Source organism: Spea bombifrons, chromosome 13 (assembly GCF_027358695.1).
Source record: "Spea bombifrons isolate aSpeBom1 chromosome 13, aSpeBom1.2.pri, whole genome shotgun sequence".
Classification (NCBI taxonomy): domain Eukaryota; kingdom Metazoa; phylum Chordata; class Amphibia; order Anura; family Pelobatidae; genus Spea; species Spea bombifrons.
In genome coordinates, this window is record NC_071099.1 from 22,384,054 (window position 1) to 22,406,368 (window position 22,315).

At 43.0% G+C, this 22,315-nt stretch overlaps 1 protein-coding gene across 1 annotated transcript; it reads right to left on the reverse strand.

The window, feature by feature from the left end:
* Nucleotides 1–14,455: 14,455 nt before the first annotated feature.
* On the reverse strand, nucleotides 14,456–21,919 carry PMP22 (peripheral myelin protein 22). The gene is made up of 4 exons (XM_053454157.1): nucleotides 21,712–21,919; nucleotides 19,879–19,975; nucleotides 17,513–17,653; nucleotides 14,456–16,036 (listed from the first exon to the last, which is right to left on the reverse strand). Exons 1-4 carry the CDS (start codon nucleotides 21,787–21,789, stop codon nucleotides 15,873–15,875), a joined length of 480 nt encoding a protein of 159 aa, XP_053310132.1. The 5' UTR covers nucleotides 21,790–21,919; the 3' UTR covers nucleotides 14,456–15,872.
* Between the last annotated feature and the right edge of the window lie 396 nt (nucleotides 21,920–22,315).

Below are 22,315 nucleotides of genomic sequence, written 5' to 3' on the forward strand. Positions count from 1 at the left end.
AATGAAAATACATTTTTTATCTCGTCCCTTCCTAAACTATTGCTTTATTCCAAAAAGCATCCAGTACCGCGTGGCGTCTCTGTGAACATGTATGGCACACGGTTTTATGTGCATGCAACTTTCACATGGCGGCTCGTGCCTGCGCGCAGAGACCAGGGCATGGCGGTTATCCTGTGCCGTCCCCGCCACCTTTTGTATGGCTGCTCTGCAGAGATAAGCTGCTAGCATTTTCCTCCCACTGCTTCCCAATCACATATCATCAGAAGAAAGTCTAGGCATCCATCGTACTCCCAGCACAGCAGCGCATGTTCAAAGTTAGGATAATCTGCTCTGCTCCAAATCCCTTCAAACAACAAACCCAGAGGAAGGAGGAAAGAAGAAAGAACTGCTTTCCCCGGATCAAATTGGAATATTGGTTCATGTCGCAGCGCAAGGCAGTCTTTTATCTGAAGTCTGCGCATGCACGCAACCAACCACACATTTCCACCACAGCCGGGGACCTGGCTGCCCCGACGCTCACCGCTGGTCACTGGTTCTTTCTCAAACAAAAGTTACATATTACATTGCAGGCTTTATATAATAATTGAAAAAGCGAGCCTTTGTCTTAATCAATGTGTTTAACCCCTTAATGACAAAGCCCATACATGCACGGGCTCAAAATGCATTGTTTTCAATGGGTTTGGGGACCGCCCATTGTCCTTAAGGGGTTAAGTAAATATCAGCGTCTAGCTGCCCATACGGAGTGCGCGATAAGGAGCTCCCGACCATTCATTCTCCGCGGCCTTTGAAGTCGGACGATAAAATCCAATTGACTTTGGCTGTGTCAACACGTGTTTGTATCAGACACCAGAGATTGAGTATACGCTCCCACTGTTCCAAATTATAGGGAACCGATGGTGATTATAGATATATAAGGTTCTGGGAGAGACACAACCCTAAGTAACCGAGACGCCACGCGGGATCATGTAATGCATGTTCCAGGGCTCCGCGGTAGTAGGGAGACAGCAGCACCCCCCATGGAGACTGTGAGCTGCAGGGACCACAAGGGCTCCAAGCAAGGCAAGACACGGAGGAGAAGAGGAAGGGAGAGCAGTACAGGTAATGGGAGAGAGAGTGAGTGTATGTATGTGTATGGTGTTATAGTGATTGAGTGTGTGCAGGGGTAAGTGTAAGTCAGAGTGAGTGTGTGTATGTGTATGGTGTTATAGTGATTGAGTGTGTGCAGATGTAAGTGTATGTTAGAGTGAGTGCTCACAAATGGAACCCTCGAAGATTGTAAGCTCACGGGCCGGGTTCTCAACACCCAATGTGTCTGTATGTATTAATGTATAATTTTTATATATGTGTTAACTGCCCTACTTACATTGTACAGCGCTGCATAATATGTTGGCGCTTAATACAAAAAGGTTGTAATAATAATATGGAAGAGTGCTTGTGTCAGTGTATGGCATTAGTGTGTGTGAGTGTATGGTGTTAGCGTGAGTGAGTGTTATGTGTGTTTTTGTTACGTGGGGAAATACATACTCCACCCATGCGCCACTAACTGTAGGCACACGACAATATTTCTTCACTGAAAGGGTGGTAGATAAAGGGAGCATCCTCCCAGCAGAAGTGGTAGAGGTTAATTCCATCTTTTAAACCCGCTATAAGCCTGAGCGTCTTGATTTTCGGGTGGTTGTTTAGAAAATGTTTCCGCCCTCGCCCAACACAAACAGAAGTCCTTGTATCCCGTTAAGGTGATAAGGAACCTATACATTCTACAGGCGCTCCCAGTAGCCGGTATCAGTCGATCTGTACGGCCAGAGGGCTGGTGATTAGGATTTCCTGGTTGCAGCCGCAGCCGCCCTTTGAAGTTTATCTCAGTGTCGCGAAAATATGAAGGCGAAAGAAAACCGGAACTTATGGGATTGATCCCGACCCAGGATAACATATCCGCGTTCCCTCATTTTAAAGACGTGGGGGGGGGGGTGCTGTATATACCTAAAAATACACGATACTGTGAATAAACGGTATATAAACTTTAGAGATCGCTTGTCGGAATGTGGATAATAGATAACGGATTGGAATCATCTTAAAGAAAACAACCGAGGCCCGTGTGTATATCCTACAACAAAAGATGCCACTGACCCAAAGAGCTTACAGTTTACAGAGCATACACAACGCTCGCACTGTGCCGTGTACCCTGCAGGCTTTGATCACAGCCTACGACATGTCGCGGCCCCGGGGTGCTAGAATTTGTTGGGTAATTAAATTTATTGAAGCATCGCAGCTCATTAGCAAAACTTCTGCAGGAAATTGCTGGGACTTTACTGCGCTTAGTGACCCCTCCAGAACAAAGTATTCTGCGGCCCCCATAATGCCCTTTAACTCCTCAGCTACGGACACAGTCCAGCTGCACAGGGGGCGTTTATTCTTTGTCAATATGTCTGAATGGCCATTTATCAAAAGGAAACAAAATACAGAAAATACACAAAATTCCGCAGATATTAAATGAGTTAAAATTGGACCATTCAAAAAAACAGTTTTTCACAACATTTTATAAACAAGACGTATACCTCGTCTTTATATTTATTAAAGAAACCCTTTTTCTAAGGGATTTTCCTATTCCTGTCTTTCTAGGCAGATCAGCCTCATTCGGCCCATCTGCTGCTATGGCATCAAGCTATCAGCACCTCCTATGGGTATCACATGACAACCAGCTAGAATTAGCCTGACCCAATGAAATGAGAGTGGGACCAAATTCAAACCGATTAAGGAAATATTTCTGGTTCATTGTGCACATGGACAATATTCCAAAGACATGAATTGACTAAATTCATTGGAATCTAATCATGCTAATTTGGTTTTATGCTCTATTGATTAATCTAATATTTCCACACAATTATGGTTAATCTGAGATATAATGAGACATCACCCCATCCTAAATGTTACCTATTTGGGAAAAATGTCTCCCAACGTTATCCCCTTATTAATCACCAGGTCAGAGACCCAACGAGGGTGTCCATATGGTTGGGTTTTTTCCCCTGAATTCCTACACAGAGAGCTAAGGGGGTTATGGAAAATCCAAAAGCAGATGGAAAATTTGCCCTAACAAATTAAATTAGACATAGTCTTTTTAAATATAAATTACATTTGGCACAAAACATCGCTTTTCATTAGGCTGATCTGAGCTAGCCGTACGAGACGTTAATTGCGCTTTTCATTGCCAAAGTAAAGTGATTCATTCGTGTGTCGGAAACCTGGTCGCCAAAGTTACCGCTAGTATTTATATTTTTATATTCTATACAACATATATACAGCATATATATATATTTTTTTATTATTATTTTATTTTTATTATTTTAATTTTTTTTGTAAAATATATACATAAATGTAGTATGTTTTTTTTTAAAAAATATACCTAAAAAGAGTTTTTAATATTTTCTATTAAATATTTTATTTATAATTTAACATTTTATGATCCAGAATATCCAACAGCAAGTAGCGGTTTTGTAAAATGCCAGCCCGTATTATTAGCAGTAAGTAACAGACGTTATAAGTCTATTTTTGCAGCCTTCTTCCAAAAGTCTTTGTGGCTTTTGACAATTACCAACGTTTTCTCATCCCTTCAGAGCCACCTCTTAATGTTCACCTCAATTTCCTTTTTGGAACACGGCTGAAAGGAGTAACGTTCCGAGGTTGGGGGGGGGGTGACCTCAGATAAATTGGGGATTCCTAAAGAGCCTGCCAGGTATTTATGAGCTGTGATTTGATGAAAGCGAAGATGCAGAAGAATGAGGTCATCGGGAAGCAGGAGTAGGTGGTAAGAGTGTCAGGAGAGGTAATGGTCCTCAGGAGATGGATTCTATACAAATGAAGGCAAACAAAGCAACCCTATATGCCATCATGAAAGCCTAAACAAAGCTGATTTCATCCTTCTTATCCAACTGGCCGCTTTTAGGATATTAAACAGAGGTCACAAAGTAACAAAAAGATTCAGTCTACCCCCGAGAGCCTTGAGATGATGTCTAAACCAGCAGTGTAGAAAGGCAATGAAACATAAAGTTGGGAGTCCACCATGACTCTCCGAGATGCTGACAGAGGAGACATAACCGCGATCCCGTCCGGTGAACGTCAAGACGCTAACTGGATCAAATTGATGTTTGGTTTCTTATAAGGGTTTAAGATGGTTCTTGTAGGCCAGTGGGTTGGTTTGGCGGAAGGTTTTCCCATTGGCGTACGATGCTCAGTGGTGTTTCTTGCAGATATTTGATCTTTGAGAAGGTTCTATCCGCGTCTCATTTAATTTAGAATGGAGGTCATTAATATGACCCAAAATGCCATAATACTGAGGTCTTGGACACCCAAATTGTGACTTTTCATTATGGATCCAGCAAGATCCGACATATTTTCATGCAAAAGTGTGGTATTTTGTGACTTTTTTTTCTTAAACGATATAATGTTGTCACTTGGGTGGTGAAGTCCTGCAGAGGGTGTTCTTATCAAAAAAGGCTTTGATGATTTTAAAGCTCATTCTTTCAAGGGCTTTTCCCACGTAGTTCTCACCTAACGTGACGCTTTCTCCTGAAATGGCATCTCCGTGGTGCTGAAAACCCACACGTGGTCCTCGCGGGCCTTATAAAACCGCTCAGAGAATACGCGGTAAAACAAATTTCCATGCGTTTTAATGGAGAGCAAGTGAAGTGGGAAACAAAAGCAAGCGTCGAGATCCAGAAGAGCCCAACGCTGAATGGTTATTACAGCTCTTCAGCTCCTTTGTGCCTCTCTTCCACCATTGTCTTAGTCCGCTGGGGCGTTGGGGGGGTTTTGTAACATTTACCAGCTCAGGATTTAGTTTATAAGGGACATGCACCATCTGTTACCACGGACCAGTGGCCGCTGGAGGTTCTTTTATTTTAATTGCCCCCTCGTGGTTCCCTTAGAACAACATTTCTTTTTCATTTGACGCCTTCATTTGTTGTGTTAATATGGACGTCCAGAGCTGGGGTTTTTTTTTTTTTTGGATACATTGTCATTAATGTGAAAAGAAACTGCCTGGAACTCTTTTTTTGATGAGACTTTAATGCATTTATCCACCGTAGAGAAGGTGCCTTTGCAGGGTATGGTGTCTTCTGCGCAGGTTCCCTATGGGGAAATCGGTGGAATTTTACTGAAATTATTATTACAATTTCATATATATGAACACATATTATTTTTTTGTGTATATTTATTATTAGAACTTATTTGAAGGATTTAATATATATTTTTTGATATTATGATGGTTTCTTACTTGACATATTATCATGTATTAGTATTAGAATGTGTATTTTTGGGTCACATTGGGTCGCATATTGAAGATAAATTCTGGTGGAAACAGAACTCGGGAATCTATAACATTCTATACAAAAGTGTAATATACCCCCCCCCTTTGGCATATATTGCAAACCCTTATACGTAATATAATGTAATAAAATATTTCCACTGTATCCCAGCTTTTTGAATATCTGTAATGTATGTTAGGCTAAAAATTGGGGATTTCCAATGAGTGCTCAAAGATGGGCTGAAATATTTCATTAAATAGTTAAAAAATCATATTGTCATATTAATATTTAATATTGATTGTTTCTTTTCATGAGTAGATTTAATGAATATGTGATAATATTATAAATAATAAACAATAAATAATAAATTTATAATAATTATAATAAAAATGTATAATAATAATAATATTGAATAAGATATCATTTACATTAACGTATCGATTCCTTGCCATCGTTATTAAACATTCAAACACTGAAATTTGGCACTCCCTTGTTTTTATTCTTAAATAATCAAACGTTTTGGAACACTGCTTCGGAAAAAGTGTATTTATTTCTGGGTCACAACTTCTAAGAACTACTTGTAATGACCTACGTTGGGTAAGCGTCTCGTTACATTTCTGGGGTTACAATAGTAGCCGGTAGTGCGAGAGAGAACTTCTTTGGAACATGGACAGGGTTTACGAACACCTCTCAGACACCCATCCCTAACTATAAAGGTCTTCTTCACAGTAGGTCAGTACAGAGCCAGGTATATGGTCCTAAAACGTTAATAAAGATGACTGTGGCAGAACGTTCGTTTCAGAGAAACCCAGAGTATAAGTTTCTTACAAGGCGGTGGCAGCCTGGATAACTAATCCTCTGATAAAGCACCGCCATTTATATAAAAAGCACATCCGAGCCATTAAAATGCTAATTCAGAAGCGCTCTAATGTATTAATCCAGCCGGGGGAGAAGAAATTGTCTGCGATTGGAGTTTATTGAAGCAGCGGCAGAGGATTGCTGATAAACACGCACTTACTGAAATGGCTGTGTGGGTTTTAAACCTATATATATATATATATATTTATATATATATAGATGAGTGAATGAGGGTGATTATATATGTGAGGAGGATGAGGTTCTGGTTCTGGGGTTTTGGGTCCCAGCCAAGGAGTCTGAATCCATACAGAATGGTCAAGAATGATCCTTCATGGGTCTTTGGTTAAGAGGTCCACTTTTCAACGAGTGCTCAGAGTGCCAAAAGCCTCACATGAGGTGGACTGAAACGTTAAATGGTCCTTCTGTGGATGCATAATGTGGGGTTGTATGGGGAAAGTTAGTATGGGGGGAGACATGAAGACCTCTGCCATCACATGAAGACCTCTGCCATCACATGATGACCTCTGCCCGTGTAGAGACTGTTGTGGTCCTAAGAAGAACAACTTGAGGACCTCATGAGTTCAGTGTGGATCACTTACCAAAAACAGAAGTATGGAAAACATCTAACACCTCCAATCTAGGAATGGAGGAAAACAGCATAACTTCTACAATCCTCAGAGTCTCTGGGACGCACAAGCTTTATCCGTCTTCATAGATATGTAACACATGTAGAGTTGAGAAGCTGGTTTGAATTTTGGAGCCGAATTTTTTAAAAAAAACAAATTCTGCTGAGAAAAATATAGAAAAGAAGAAAAAAAGAGGTGCGAGCGGTTAGTCTTTTAATAAGGAAGCTGGGTTTTCACCATACGTATTTAGGCTTTTCACCTAGAAACCACACAAGCTTCCCCGTTTCCCTTCTTCCCCAAATTAATCGAAAATACGCTTTTGTTGCCTCTCGGGAAACGCGCAGGCAACAAAAAACATGAATGGTGCCTCCTGAAGAAGGAGGTCGCCCCCCCCCCGTATTATTATACAGACCGTAGTTATTACAGCTGCGGGGCGAGCCGGTAACATTAGAATTTAAGGAAAAGCAAACCCGGGACGTTTGGGCCGAGTCGTTAAGGTTTTAGAGCTCAGCCAATATCCTGCCGCCTCGTTAAGCGGTTTTCGGACAACCCGGTTGGTCAGCGGTGAAAACGCAGAAACAAAAGCAAATTGTTGCCTTTTTTTTCCAGGAAAAAGGGGAGGCCGAATGGCTTCTAACGCCTGGATTTATGGCTTGTGATAATATACGCGGTGGGGCTCGGACACCCATAGTGCTGTGCGGCGGCTGACCTGTGAAAATAACTCTATTAACCCTAATCAATCTCCCATTATGCCATCTCCACCAGTAATTTAGCAACCAAAGGAAGTTTCTAAAAGCCCGAAGCTCGTCCTGAACGACTCCCATTGTCTTCTCTTAATCAGCGTCCAGAAAGCCCGGGCTGCTTCTTCAGAGCGGAGAAATCATGGCCGGTCTTTACAGAAAAAAAGAGCCCTTTCATGTTTTAATGAGTAAAGGGGTGAATTGTTTTTATTCGGAATTACCGAGGGCTAATTGAGGCCCTCGGGGCCCCTACTGGAGAAAGAGAGAGAGGGCCCTCGTCGGCTCACCCAACTGCCGGCCACAATTTGTCCCGACAGCAGGGAGCTGGCCTCAGTAATTAATTAATAGAACTTTCATCCTGATGGGGGGGGGGGTTTATTACATCGGCTGATTATGACGTTTATCACCGATTCGGTGAAGATTCCGAGCGGTTTGAATTATTTAATTTTTTGGATGATGGGAAGTTTGTCTGCCCTTTGGAGGTCAAAAGATATTAGCACATGTATGGAGCAAAGGAAAACGTCACAGGAAGGGAAACACAACGGCACAGAAATAGCAGGCGGAACATTGTGTCACCTCTACCTGCTGGCGGATCTTTTCACGTTCTTATTGTACGGAACTCCTACTTCAGGCTGCTCCGCATTTTACTGTCAAAACAGATGAAATGGATCAATGCGCTGCTTAAAATGTCTACATAACCCCCAAAAACACAAAGAAAATCCTCGTTCCGACAAAAGAATGTTTTGTTTCTTAACCTAAAGAGGATGTCTCTTCTGGGTCATAAGTAGAAAAGCGTAAAAAGACACGATTTTACTTAAAATGAGCCTTGGGCGGCTTTATGAAGAATTCCTGTTTTGGATCTTCTCACCACTCGGTCTCGTTACAGAGTAAACATTCGTAGAAAGACGCCAATTATACCAGTTTTATGAGCAAATGTTTTAATTATCCAAAATATACTGATTCTGGTGCTCTTGGTGGCTTGTGGAAGTCCTTTCCCTGCCGTCTGCCAGCGTTAGCGTGATGAGATGCAGGCAGCGGCAGGAGTGAAGCGCGGCGCCCGCATCGCTTGGAACGTCTGCGCAGCCGTCGACCAGTCGTGGTCGACGAAAAAAATAAGGTGTCAAACGAAACATCCCTGCCGAGCGCAGGGGCCGATTACCTACATAAGACTCTGGCTAACTGATCATTTTTATTGAGGGCCGAATACGCGGCTGGGGTGATGAGATTTGCGTGAGTATGACCTTTGGCGCGGGTTCTCGATTGAATCGCTCGGCTTATCTCTTTATTCATTGATCCATCACTGTAATTATCTCACTCTGCATGCTAATTAATGACTCCATTGGTCCTGTAATTACTCCGTTATTAAACCAATCCAGGTATCGGTGACACTGGCCGCGGGCTATCTGGACGGAATGCCCCAGATAAGATTCCTTATCTCCCGAGATCATCCATCAAAGACATCGTCTCTACAAACCCGACCCGCGAAGCAGAGTCCGCTGCCATCGTCAGCTTCTGTTTCTATAGAATTGGTAATTAAAGGGATTAGAAAACATATGGTGGACAATGACATCATCAACAACAGCTGGACACTGTAGGTTTTTAATGACATAGTGACCCCCCCCCTCGAACTCATTGGTTTTACTAGTTTGAAAATGATGCCCAAATGTAATGTAGACCGGGATGAGTCTCCAAGTTGAAAATGAGACTCCCGGGAATAATATAGGAATTGGGGTGGATTTGCTATCATGGGGGGTATCTGTAGACCTCTGTCTGCCCACTATAAAAAAAAAACTAGGGAGTCAGAGGCTTAGATGGAATATAAGACAGTTTTAGGTTACTGAGTAGATGGAGCAGACTTCCAGCAGAAGTGGTAGAGGGTAATACAGTGAGGGTATTAAACATGCATGGGATAGACATACGGCTCCTGAATCTAAGATGAGACCAACGACTGATTAAGGTTTGAGTCTTTACAGCAGGAGAAACGGGCGACTAGACGGGGGCCGCATGGGGCTGATCTGCTGGCAGGTTCTGGGTTTCCATTTGTAAAGTCAGGGTGACATCATAACCCAACACAGCCCAAGAGACAGTTCAGATCTCCTTGTTCCATCAGAGGTTCAGCATGGGGAGGGACCCTCTGGAACTTGGATCAATTCACAGGTGCCCCCCAGAGACCTCCACATCCCCTAAATAACTTTTGGCGTGCCTCTAGCTCATGTTTTTTTAGTGTTTCTCCCGTCTCACGGTTTGCCTCGATGATGTCATAGCAGCCGCCTCTTCGCCGTTCTCCGTGGGAAAGAGACTTAAGTTTCGTCTCTACGCCTCCTGTCCTTTTTCATCCAATTCAGGGAGAAATAGAAAGAGACAGAAATGGCTGATTTTGGGTTTACTCAACGACGACGATGATGAAAAATGTATTGCAGATAGGAAGCACACTTTGGGTTTTCCCTGGGAATGAATTCTAAGCCGAGCATCAGAAGCGAGGCTCGTTTTGCACGGAAATTCCTTTTTGGAATCTTGACGTTTTATTAAAGGCTTTTCGCTTCTGCTTCTGGCGAAACGTTTCCAACTTGAGGATCTTCAACATTTTAAGCCTTTAAAGGAAGAAGATCTTCGAGGAAAGGATTTGTTGGGCAATAAACGTTTAACGGCAGAAACGACAATAATTGAGTATTGCAAAACAAATTATGATGATTATTGTTTATTGTTTTATATAGCGCCATCATATTCTGTAGCGCTGTACAAAGGGTAGACAGGATATGACATTAACTGTTTGCCCTGTTTGTACAGCGCTTTGGAATATGATGGTGCTATACAAATCTATAACAATACTGTGATATGGGGAGTAGAGATTTTAAGCTCCAGCCACAAAACACATACACAGTTTATTGGGCAATCACCCTAAAAAATAGAAAAATGGAGACCCAGCCGCTTTCTCTTATTATACATTTTTGTTTTTTTATACCGCCATCATATTCCGAAGCGCTGTACAATAGATGATTTGCTGTGTCAATGAAAGGGTTAAACCCAGATGCCTGCACAGCCCCGGCTCCGGGGGTTCATCCCCCGCATCAGGACCGGATTCTCGGCTGGAATTAATGACTATTAAAGGCTGCCTCGATGTCAACAGAATGATCTGCCTGCAGCTCCTGCCAGCGGGATTAAGAAAAGTCTCGTAACGAGATTATCTCCGCTTCCTTCCCTACTAGATATAATGCAGCGTAACCATATAATATAACTGCCCCGCTAACGAGAAGGACCAGCGCGCCCCCCGGTGGCCTCATCAAACCTTTCGTGCAAATTTCCATGTGTTTGCTCATTTCCGTTGTACAGCGCCACGGAACATGACGGCGCTATATAAATCAATAAAGAATAATATATCCCCGAAAACGGATTACTGATCTCCCCCGGTTGGGACATTTTTTTCCTTACATTGCATTTAAGCCTCTGACGGTAAAGGGGCTGATAATATCACGTATATATATATATATATATCTGATTATTACTCATTCATGTTCCCCGATATTTAAGAGGTGCGGCTGTGAATGGCGGGGTGATTGCGGCCCGCAGCCATGTGTGATACTCTGCAGATGGTGCTCTGCGCGGCTCTTAATAAAAAGGACTTGGCAATTCATGAGTGTTAATGATTTCCCGTCTCCAGTAGTGAAGACGTTGTGCTGATCACACGGCCATTGTGCGTGTATCATGTCTGAGCCCCGCGGGGCGTAGCCTTTGTGCTTTCAATTAAATGCCCCCTCTCCCCCGGGAGAGCCACGACAGTCCCTCTATACACAGGCAAACATTATACAAACAGATAATGCAGTATATTAATGCCTCACTGATTTCACTATACATTATACAGGGGGCCGGATCTCTGATTTAACTATACATTATACAGGGGCCGGCTCACTGATTTATCTATACATTATACAGGGGCCGGCTCACTGATTTAACTATACATTATACAGGGGGCCGGCTCACTGATTTAACTATACATCATACAGGGGCCGGCTCACTGATTTAACTATACATTATACAGGGGGCCGGCTCACTGATTTATCTATACATTATATAGGGGCCGGCTCACTGGGTGGGTATATTGATAACGGTATGACGGTCCCTGGGTGGGTATATTGATAGCGGTATGACGGTCCCTGGGTGGGTATATTGGTAGCGGTATGACGGTCCCTGGGTGGGTATATTATTAACGGTATGACGGTCCCTGGGTGGGTATATTGGTAGCGGTATGACGGTCCCTGGGTGGGTATATTGATAGCGGTATGACGGCCCCTGGGTGGGTATATTATTAACGGTATGAGGGTCCCTGGGTGGGTACATTGATAGCGGTATGACGGTCCCTGGGTGGGTATATTATTAACGGTATGACGGTCCCTGGGTGGGTATATTGATAGCGGTATGACGGTCCCTGGGTGGGTATATTATTAACGGTATGACGGTCCCTGGGTGGGTATATTGGTAGCGGTATGACGGTCCCTGGGTGGGTATATTGATAGCGGTATGACGGCCCCTGGGTGGGTATATTGATAGCGGTATGACGGTCCCTGGGTGGGTATATTGATAGCAGTATGACGGTCCCTGGGTGGGTATATTGATAGCGGTATGACGGTCCCTGGGTGGGTATATTGGTAACGGTATGGTCCGTCCTTCTTTCTCCCTCTGTCTTCAGTATCGAGAGTGTAGACAGGCCGTCCAATAATTGTAATCAAAGTCACATTAGACACGGTCTCACCCGGACGCATCTGCTGCCAAACTGAACATAATCAATGGCGGTAGTGACATCTGAACGGACTCATCTGGAGTTAGACGCAGGGGGTAAAAAAAAGAACAAAAAGTATAAACTGAGAGTCTGGGGGCCCCTGGGAGTGACGGTCAATTGAGAGATCACAGAAGATTGATACATAGAAATATAGAATCTGCCAGCAGATTGGCCCCATTCGGCCCCCGTCTAGTCACCCGTTTCACCTGCTGTAAAGACTCAAACCTTAATCAGTCGTTGGTCTCGTCTTAGATTCAGGAGCCATATGCCTACCCCATGCATGTTTAATACCCTCACTGTATTACCCTCTACCACCTCTGCTGGGAGGCTGTTTGACTTTTCTAACATCTCCGAAAAAAACTTCCCTCTATTCCAAGCCCCTGACTCTCTAGCGTAAGATTCTGGTCTCTTGTTCTAACATTTCTTCTCCTTAAACGTCCCCCTGAATTTTTGTAAAATCCCTTTATGTATTTAAATGTTTTAATCCCATCCCCTCTGTCTCTCTTCTTCCCATATTTATATAAATAGATATTTAACGTTATTATGAACAACACTGTAAAAACTGTCGCTGCAAACATGTCCTTAAACTCACAAAAAAGAAAAGAATAACAGGGAAAAAAATGTGTTCTGTAATGCAGCGATATTCCAGTAGAGGGCCCCCTCACACCACCGACTGTTTTTAGGTTTCCAATCCAAGGCTGGAGGTTTTTTAATATAAAATGAAAGAGACGGTCCCGTCTCCACTCTATGGTCATGGCGAAGGAGGGGTGGAGGGGTGTAGAAGGAGGGGTGTAGAAGGAGGGGTGGCGGTGTAACGGTGGAGGTGTAGGGGTGGTGAAGAAGGGGTGAAGGTGTAGGGGTGGTGAAGGATGGGTGGAGGTGTAGGGGTGGTGAAGGAGGGGTGGAGGTGTAGGGGTGGTGAAGGAGGGGTGGAGGTGTAGGGGTGGTGAAGGAGGGGTGGCGGTGTAGGGGTGGAGAAGGAGGGGTGAAGGTGTAGGGGTGGTGAAGGAGGGGTGGCGGTGTAGGGGTGGAGAAGGAGGGGTGGCAGTGTAGGGTGGTGAAGGAGGGGTGAAGGTGTAGGGGTGTAGAAGGAGGGGTGGCGGTGTTGGGGTGTAGAAGGAGGGTTGGCAGTGTAGGGGTGGCAGTGGAGGGGCTTTTTCATTACATTTTACCCCATTCAGTGCACATCTCAAAACCAGACGGAAACACCCGGTGCAACTACCCTCCTAAAAGCACATTTCAGAGCAAATACTCATAATACTCGAGTAGGAATAGAGATGCTTTGCGTAACATTCTCTGTAGATTATATTCTATTAATTCTGTACCCGCACATGGCCAATGCACAGCGAGTCCAGGCATCATTTAAGTCACATGACGAGTCCTTTAAATGACATGATTGTGAGCTCCCTGGGCGTGTGGGGATCCCATTGTATTGCGTCTGTTTTGTTTGTAGTTGTGTATCCCGGGCTTCTATTGTCTGAAACTGAGTTTGTTTTTACTGACATAGTTACTATTCTGCCTCTTCAATGTATAAGAAATGTACGCCCCGACCGCGTCTCCAGCAAGGTCATTCTTTAAGTTACAGGGAGCAGATTGGATGAAATTTGGCCTCGATGTTGTATTTGAGGTCTTGGAAATAACCTGTTATAAACTTAAAGTGCTCCATAGAGGGTTTTCAGGTGGATAATATACTTTTCTTCGATTTAAACCAAGTAGTATAAATACTTAAGTAGTTAGTTACCAAAAAAACAGTTTTTATCTAATGTTATCCTAATAAATCCTTCTCTACTCAAACACCACACTGAGCTGATGCTTTATGGCAATGCTAATGAAGTCCTGTTCATCCAATAAAGTCCTTCCCCTCGCAGGCTTTCATTAGTCAGATGGTCTCTCTGGAAGACTGATACATTCTATTTTTTTTCTAGCAAGACAATATAATAATGACTTGCCCCCCCCCAAAAAAATAAACTTGTTTTTAACCAGTAAATGATACAATGAAATCGACCAATGAAAACGCAGCACCTCCGCCAACCTCGCAGTAAACACACCATATTCTAAGCAGCCATGTTTTTTTTTAATTATTAAATTCTCACATATAGAACTCATTTTAGCCGACGATGCAGAGTCTTCAATTTTTGTTTATTTTCAAAAAAAAAAAAAAAAAAAGAGAAGAAAGTGTTACTGGATGAGAAGTTATACAGAGGTTAAAATAAAAGGAATGGATCACAAATTAATAATAGCACCACTGTTTATTTTTTTTGTCTCTTCAACCTACGTTTTAAGGAGCTACCTCTAGATAATTTACAATTGGTACGTCCGACCGCTTTCTTTAAAACTTACTTTTTTTTTGGAAAAAACATTTGGTAAACAATTTCCCCTACTTTTTTTTTATACTTATATATATATATATATGTTTACGCTTTGGTTTTTGTGTATAATTCATGCCTATTGGTTAAAATAAAATTTTAAAAAAATATATGCTCACTACACTTTTTGAGTTTTTAAAATCCCGGCAGGGTGACCAATAGAATCGTTCGCTCTCTCCGGGATTAGAAAAAAAAATAGAAATTATCTTTATATTCTGTATAGTTTAGGCTTTTTTTCTTAAAAAAAAAATTGTCTACGGTAATAAGTCCAGTTGATAAAAAAAAAAAAAGGTCTTTGGCTTTCAGCTCGGAGGTCCCTCCGCACCAGGAAGGACTTTAAAGAAGGTGACGGGCGAACGTTACGGTCATTTAAGGTCCGGGACGTCCCGCCGCCGTTCCCAGGAAGGGATGGGGTTAACCTACATACTGCTTCCTCAACAATGCCCTAGAAGATGAAATCCCCCCTCCCCAAAAAAAGATGAATGTTTCATAGGTTTAACAGTACTTTTGGTTTAGTGTCAGCGCAGTAGTCAGAAGGTATCTATGAAGGCCACCTCTCCTTTGGCGTCGCCCCCCGCATTCACCGCGGCTTTTGACCAACTCAGACTGATTAGTTACAGCATTTATTCATAAAACATGCCCGCCAGGTCCCTACCCTCTCTACGTACGGATCTGGAGAACATTCGACATCTCTAGGCGGCGTCCCCTCCTCGTGCCAAACAGCCAATCAGCTATTGATGCCTCTCTCTCGCATTAGCGTCGGCCATTTTGTTTTCGGGGGAAGGGAGCCTATCCCTTTATGGTTCACATTCTGGTTTACATACTCCATATGTCTGATCGATTAAGACTGTTGGTATTTGATGTAAGGCACACAAAACTGATCTTACTTTGGTTTATAAACTGCTGTCCACGCCGAAAGAAATCCTACTCTGTAGCAGACGAGTACTTTGTTTTTTTTAGCTTACGGAAAACTAGAGGTCAAAATAAGCAAACAATACTATGTACATATACGTAAAAAGTGTTATAAATAGGTTTTTAAACCGTAGAGATACTATTTACATCTTTAATTAACACAGGAACCTGCCCTCACCACTCTCTCTCTTTGGTGAGGGAGGTTATAATGGTTTGGTTTCGGATCTCTAGGTTCCCCTTTTGGACTTTGTCTTCAACGTTTCACTCTTCCCGGTTTTTTCGATTCCGTTCTGCGTTTATTCGCGTTTCCGCAAGATGATGTATATGATGCCGCTAACGGCGGCAAGGGGGAACGCCACCCATGCCAGGATGTAGGCGAAACCATAGCCGGCTCCATCCTGCGTCTGCCACTCTGGGTGCCGCACGGTGAAAATGGAGGCGCCGGCCATCACGCACAAGGCTGAAGGAAACACAAGGAGAGTTATGTTAACTTTTACAGGAAACCGCCCCATAGAGAACACAAAAAATGGAACATTCGGGAGGAGGGACTTTCTAATAGGCTGAAACTGTTGCCATGGACACACTGGTCCAATCATAAATCACCGTTGTGACTGGTTTGGAAAATTCCACAGCTGCTGGGTGGATCCAGGTTACAAGGACATACAAAAATGTGATTATTTCACAAAGAAACAAACTATTACTAAACGCATGATGGCCTCAGCTCACAATTAACCCTGTCAGGTCCCACCAAAAAAAACAAATTAAATCGGATCTTTCCCATAGACCTCTGAATTATTATTATTTGGTTACAAGCCCATCTTTGTTCTGCTCATTCTGTGACGTACTCGGCCCCCTTTTAGCTTTGTTCGCATCGTTCTGAGGGACACCTACATCTCCTGGCTCCAGTGAATCCTCTACAGAGGTTCTATTGTTCTCAGAAAGTGCATAAGTGGGTATTTTGGGAACAATGTCACTTTACTGTATCGCCCAAACACTCCCACTTTCTCTGCCCCAAACAAGAATGGCCGCGTCAACAGAATTTCGCGAAAGACAAGGCGATATTTAAGGTCTTTGCCAGCGGCACCTACAGATTGCTGTGTTTGGTCTGGAGCTTCCCGTAACGCATAAACCTTTTATTAAAAGCCGTCTAGATGCTTGTGGGTTCTGCTGATACTTTTTAAAAATAGTTTTATGACATCACAGGGTAATATTATAATCAGAAATACAAAAAGGTCCTTCTCAGGGATACTCAAGATGATTTTGAGAAGCAAACTTTAAGTTCCTACAGGAGCTTTAGGAGGACAGAAGAGGTTTTTTTTAAGGACTTTATAGTCTTCTTCCCCATTCTAGGGTAACAAAAAAATAAAATAAATTTCTTTGTGCCTGACTTATTTTAGATGTACAGGAATGACAGGTTTTAGAAGAAGACCTTGAAATGCCCTCTTGTTACAGACGGGCAGGCAAATGGATTCTCTATAAAACCTGCTCCTCCGGCCATGTAAAGCGCTGGCATGACCCGCCGTGACCGTGTCCACACACAGAAGTGGAATTAATAACCTGGAATGAGTCACAAGTCTGCTATGTGACAGCGGGCACGATGATAATCATCACAAACCCAGCCAGCGGTCTCTTCTAAACGGCCAATGAATAGGGATTAATCTCGCTGCGGACACACTGTGGACCTTCAACTTCAACGTCTAATACAGTTTTCAGTCATTATGGGACAGCGTTTTCAGTAGGAAGTATTATTTCCGGTATTAATTAAACCTTTTGAGTGTTATTAAGCCTTAAACCCATGGCGCACCAAGGCTTATGGGACTTCACAACCATCTACCTGTCGCCCAACCTCAGCCTCAACAAACTTCTCAGCCTCTACTCCGTGGCTTGGAGTCCACGCCGCGGATGAAATGTTTGGGGTGTAAAAGGCGTCACTTACCAGCGAGGACCTGAAAGATTCCAGTTAGGTAGAATCGTCCACCCTTGGTCAGCGTGAAGAGCTGACAGAAGAAGAGGAAGAGGGACAGGACGCTGAAGATAATGGAGAGAATCATCATGGCTTGGACAGATTGGAGCCACTCTGCAAACGGGAAAGAAAAGGCAATTATTAATTTATTAGACTGGAAGCAGGATAACGGCGTATAGCATAACGGAGATAATCGTTATAGTCTGTAATGCATAGGGTTACCAATGAATAAGATGCTTTACATCTGCTGGGCCGACTCGCCCAACCCATCCATAAATTCTTCTCGCAAAGCTATTATCAGAAGGGTTCTAATGTCAGTGTACCAATAAATGGGTTTCATGAGTCGTTGGAAATCGATTTAATCTCCGGACCATCGCTCTTCAGATCTAAGTAACGGCATAAATATAATGAGAGCTTTCTTGAAAAGTCTTCTAGGATTGTCTCTAGAGACTATTTGATGAGGTTTTTTTCCCCGGGGCATCTTTTACTTCATCCTCCATAACGAGACGTAGAAGAATATCCTGCGATGTTGTATCGATAAAACTTTTGGGGGGTTCCTTGGACCGGTTGCTGCAAGATTCGTTGTTTAATAGAAAACTCCGGAACTGCTCTCCAGCCAATTTGTAAATAATGTAAAGTCTAACTTCTTTTTTTATATATAAAGTTGGTCTGTTTGGGCAAAAGTCCTCAGTTCTCCAGCAATTGATTCTCGATGGTTTAATGGCTTATCGGACTTTGTTACAATGGGTTCTACTTTCGAGTTCTAGAGCTTTAAGAATGTTACCTGTCTGACCTTATATTTTTGACTGTGAATGAGTTCTGGGAAACAATGTTCTGAAGCATAAGATAGATAATAATAGAAAGGATCTTTTTTTTTTATTATACCATATTACTTTTTTCTTTGTATTTTTGTCATTTTTCAGTTATCAACAAGCGCAGCAAGAACGTCACAAGAACACACGGAACACCCGCACATCGGCCGGCGTGTAAGATAAACCTGGAATCGTTCAGTGAAGATCTTGTTGGTGAAGGCCCAGGACTTTTTCAGACAGGAGAAAGCCAAGCCTTGAATTATTTATCGTATAATCTGTCATTGCTGGAGCCTCCTGTTGTGTTGGCGCTGAGCTCACCCCTTCATGTCTCGGGATCTGGGACATTTAAACCACGAATGAACCCTAAACGCACCTCTGTCCCTAACTTTTAAAAGATACTTTACACCATAATTCACACTTTTATCGTTGGTGCATAACAAGAGGATTGTGACGCGTCAGCATTGTTTCCTGAATGTTGGGTCTAGCACTCGATGGGTCATTCTTCTCGTCCTTCTCTCAAATCCTTTAGTGCTGAGGTGGGCAAGAACGGAGGTGCCCACCATCGAAAAAATCTGTCCACGTCTTCCTCGGTCTTCCTCATGAGCTATGAATACACCTTACGCAAAACCCTGCTTGGTTCAGAGAACGTTCTCCAAACAATAGCCACAGCTAGACATTCTAATTCCTCCCCGGGCATTGCTTCTCATTCTGCTTCGCAACACACGCCCTAGAAACAGGGTGGGAACCCAAGCGATGTCCAAAGGCATTAAAGCCGAGCAAATAAACCGCGTCCCGGTGTCTATACAAAGTACGTCGCGTATACTAACCCCACCGAGGCCTCCACCACCTAACGAGGACTATTTGCAGATAAGAGCCTCTACGGCAAGCAATTCCAGATACATTGTAACTGCGGGGAACAAATGCTACATTCATGGACCTCTCGACCTCTTCACCTGGTGCATTAAGGGATTTCACATCTCCACTTTCGGGAATAAGGATGAGATTTTTTCCTTGTTCTGTGATTTTTGAACATTTACCCCATATTCAAATTACCAACCTCTATTACAATGGCTCATTTGCATATTGGGTCACACGATGATGTCACAAAAGGGGACGATCCTATGCTTTAAAACTAAACGCGAAGTTCTGCATTTTGTTTGTGCGACTATCATAAAATATTTGCTTTCATTTGCATTTAATGGGTTTTTTACCAAATTAATTCCTTCGAATTCCTGTCTGGATTAAACTCAGCATACGAGGGTTTACTTTAACTGCAGTACTTCTGCTTCACCACACGGGGTCGCTTCAGCCCACCCAACGTGCAGATGTGATAAAGGGTCTTCCGCCAGTGGTAACCCGAGGAGGAGTGCGCGGCTCGCTGGACTTTACTCTATTTTTATCCGAGTTATATTTATGAATATGAAAGGCCAGAGAGACGGAGTGAGATCCAAGTGGTCGCCGGTTTATTGGCTGGTTGATTGAGTCCTTGCGCATGCACACCCAGCACTCCCAGCACCCGTTACTCACCATTGTTTGAGGCCGTGAGGCATTGCCACGTACTGGTCGCCGTCACGCTGCAGTTCTGCCAAAGGTCCGCCGAATAGCTGTTACCCACCAGCCAGCTCTGGTAAAGGAAAGAGAGGGTCCACAGGGTTAGGGCAACAGAACACACGTACGGCCCCTTGACATAGCAGAATAACCCCATGACGGGTCTGACACCGGCAGCCTAATACCGAGCCGAGCCTTTCCGGTAGTGCTTTAGGGGCAGCCAAAATATTTGGTGATGCTCCCATTCTACTCTATCACGACCAGCTAAGAATGTGCGGGTGGGCAGGCGGCTGCATACCTGGCAAGGGTATAAGGTTACGAACAAGCCCACTATTCTCTGATGACCTTAACCCTTTATCCTCTGCAGACAGCCTTATTGGATATACCCCGCCTTATGTCCACCATGCGTAATAAGTGGCTCCTGCTGGGTGTGGAAGGGCATCGGCCACCATGTATGCCAGCGAAGGAGATACACAAGCCATGGGCTGATCCTTTAATGGTTTCTAAATCAAACGTATTCTTTATCACGCTGTGGAACCCGCGTATGCCGGCTTCTCTGGACTACAACTCCCATGACGCTCATACAGCAACCTGTATGTAAAAATGGATTTGCTTGCTCTGGTAAACATGTTCCAACAGGTTGTCTGAGCATCATGGGAGTTGTAGTCTGTCGAAGTTGATCATAGCTCAAAATTATAAATTATACATTCTATTTAGAAGCTATCGGTGTATTTACTGCCAGGACAGATATATATACTGGGTCTAATCCGTCTGTAAAGCAAACGTTAATACAGGCCACATAACCCTTACTGTCCCCATCAATACCCCCAGAACGAGACATCCGAGGACTCTTATCCCATATACTGCACTATTATTAAACCTGGTATTATTCATGCAGTCTACTATGTCTCATTCATTAACAATCCCATCCTCGGCTGCTTTCATAGCAACATTCAAAACTTGGAGAATTTACACTAATAAATGCAAGTTTGCAGAAGGGGTTAAATTGGGAGTATTCAGTCTTCTCCTCCCTGGCGAGGGGCATTAGCGGTCTAGCAGGGCACTAGCAGTCTAGCGGGTTAAATTAGGAGCTCTCTCTGTCTCCCAGAGGTTTGGGGGTGTCTGACTGGAATCCCATTCACACATTGGAGACATCTGGACGGAGGATCCGAGTGGCTGACAGCTGTTGGCCCGAAATCCTATTAAATTTCATGCGATGGCGCTTTACGCGTTTCCAAACGCAGCTGCAGTACGCGCATTACCCAAACGCGCCCCCCCCCAAATTAAATTCAACCACCTGTCCCATCTCCTCTCCTGTTACAATGTGTTTCTGTGTAACACACATCTGGACGGCATACTGACGCGCCTGCGCGGCATATATTATTTACGGGCAGTTACCGGCTTATATAGATACATTTGGAATTGTGTTTTTTTTTCCCCTCCTCTGATAGATGTTTATAAATAATGGATATTGTTCTGTCTGAGATACATTGTTTCTACTTAATATAAAAACATTAAAACAATAGAACGGCCAATTAAAAGCTGGAATTACTATTATTAAAAAATACATGTAACTTTTCCACCATCCACGGTGCGGTTTAACCCAATCCGCAGATGATGTTAAAAGGAAGCGAAACGCGTTTACTCCAAGTTATATGGAGATTAAATTAACCCTCTGCAAGCTACTAAGAACAAAACACAGCAGTCACAGACCTGAAGAGGTATATATATATATATATATTTATATATATAGACAGGCTTGGTTTCCTATATCTAATTAACACTTTATTTGCTCACACATATCATACTTACACTGACTATGGTTGACACGAAAAGCAGTACCAGGACGGCAATGTGCAGAATAATGATTCCCAGAAGTAGCAGAAGCATTTTCAATCAAGTTTCGAGGGTTCCTAAAGGAAGAGAGAGAAATTACAATCCAAGGTTCTTTCTTGTTTCGGATTTCAATCCAATTTTCTTCTGCTATTCCAGATCTTCTCCCTCCACCAACTGCTCAGAGAGTAAGAGCTGGAGCTGGGTACATCACAAGATTAGGAGCAGATATGGGTGTGTCAGCACATGACCATCTTTCCACTGGCCAGTAGGGGGAGCCTGGCCACCAGGCTATTTTACATTTTTTATATAAATATATATTTTTTTTTTAAATTTTTTTATATGTTTTTTTTTAGTATAGAAAATTATATATTTAGATATATATATATATTTATTTTACATAAAAGTTAATTCCAATCTTTAATTTGATTTGTCCTCTCCGCTGTCACGCAAGTAGTTAAATTTTTTACATTTTATTTTTTTTTGCAAGATATGCAAAGTCCCTTCACAGCAGCAAAGGGGTTAATCAGGCAGTTATAAAGGCTTCTCTCTCACACACCCAGAATTCCGCCCCAGCAGCTCC

Excerpts from the sequence above, each read along its gene's own strand:
- PMP22 (XM_053454157.1), bottom strand. The coding sequence starts at position 21,789 with ATGCTTCTGCTACTTCTGGGAATCATTATTCTGCACATTGCCGTCCTG. Across the intron at positions 17,654-19,878 it reads CCTCACGGCCTCAAACAATG|AGTGGCTCCAATCTGTCCAA; the intron begins GTGAGTAACGGG and ends TCCCGTTTGCAG. Across the intron at positions 16,037-17,512 it reads AATCTTTCAGGTCCTCGCTG|CCTTGTGCGTGATGGCCGGC; the intron begins GTAAGTGACGCC and ends TGTTTCCTTCAG.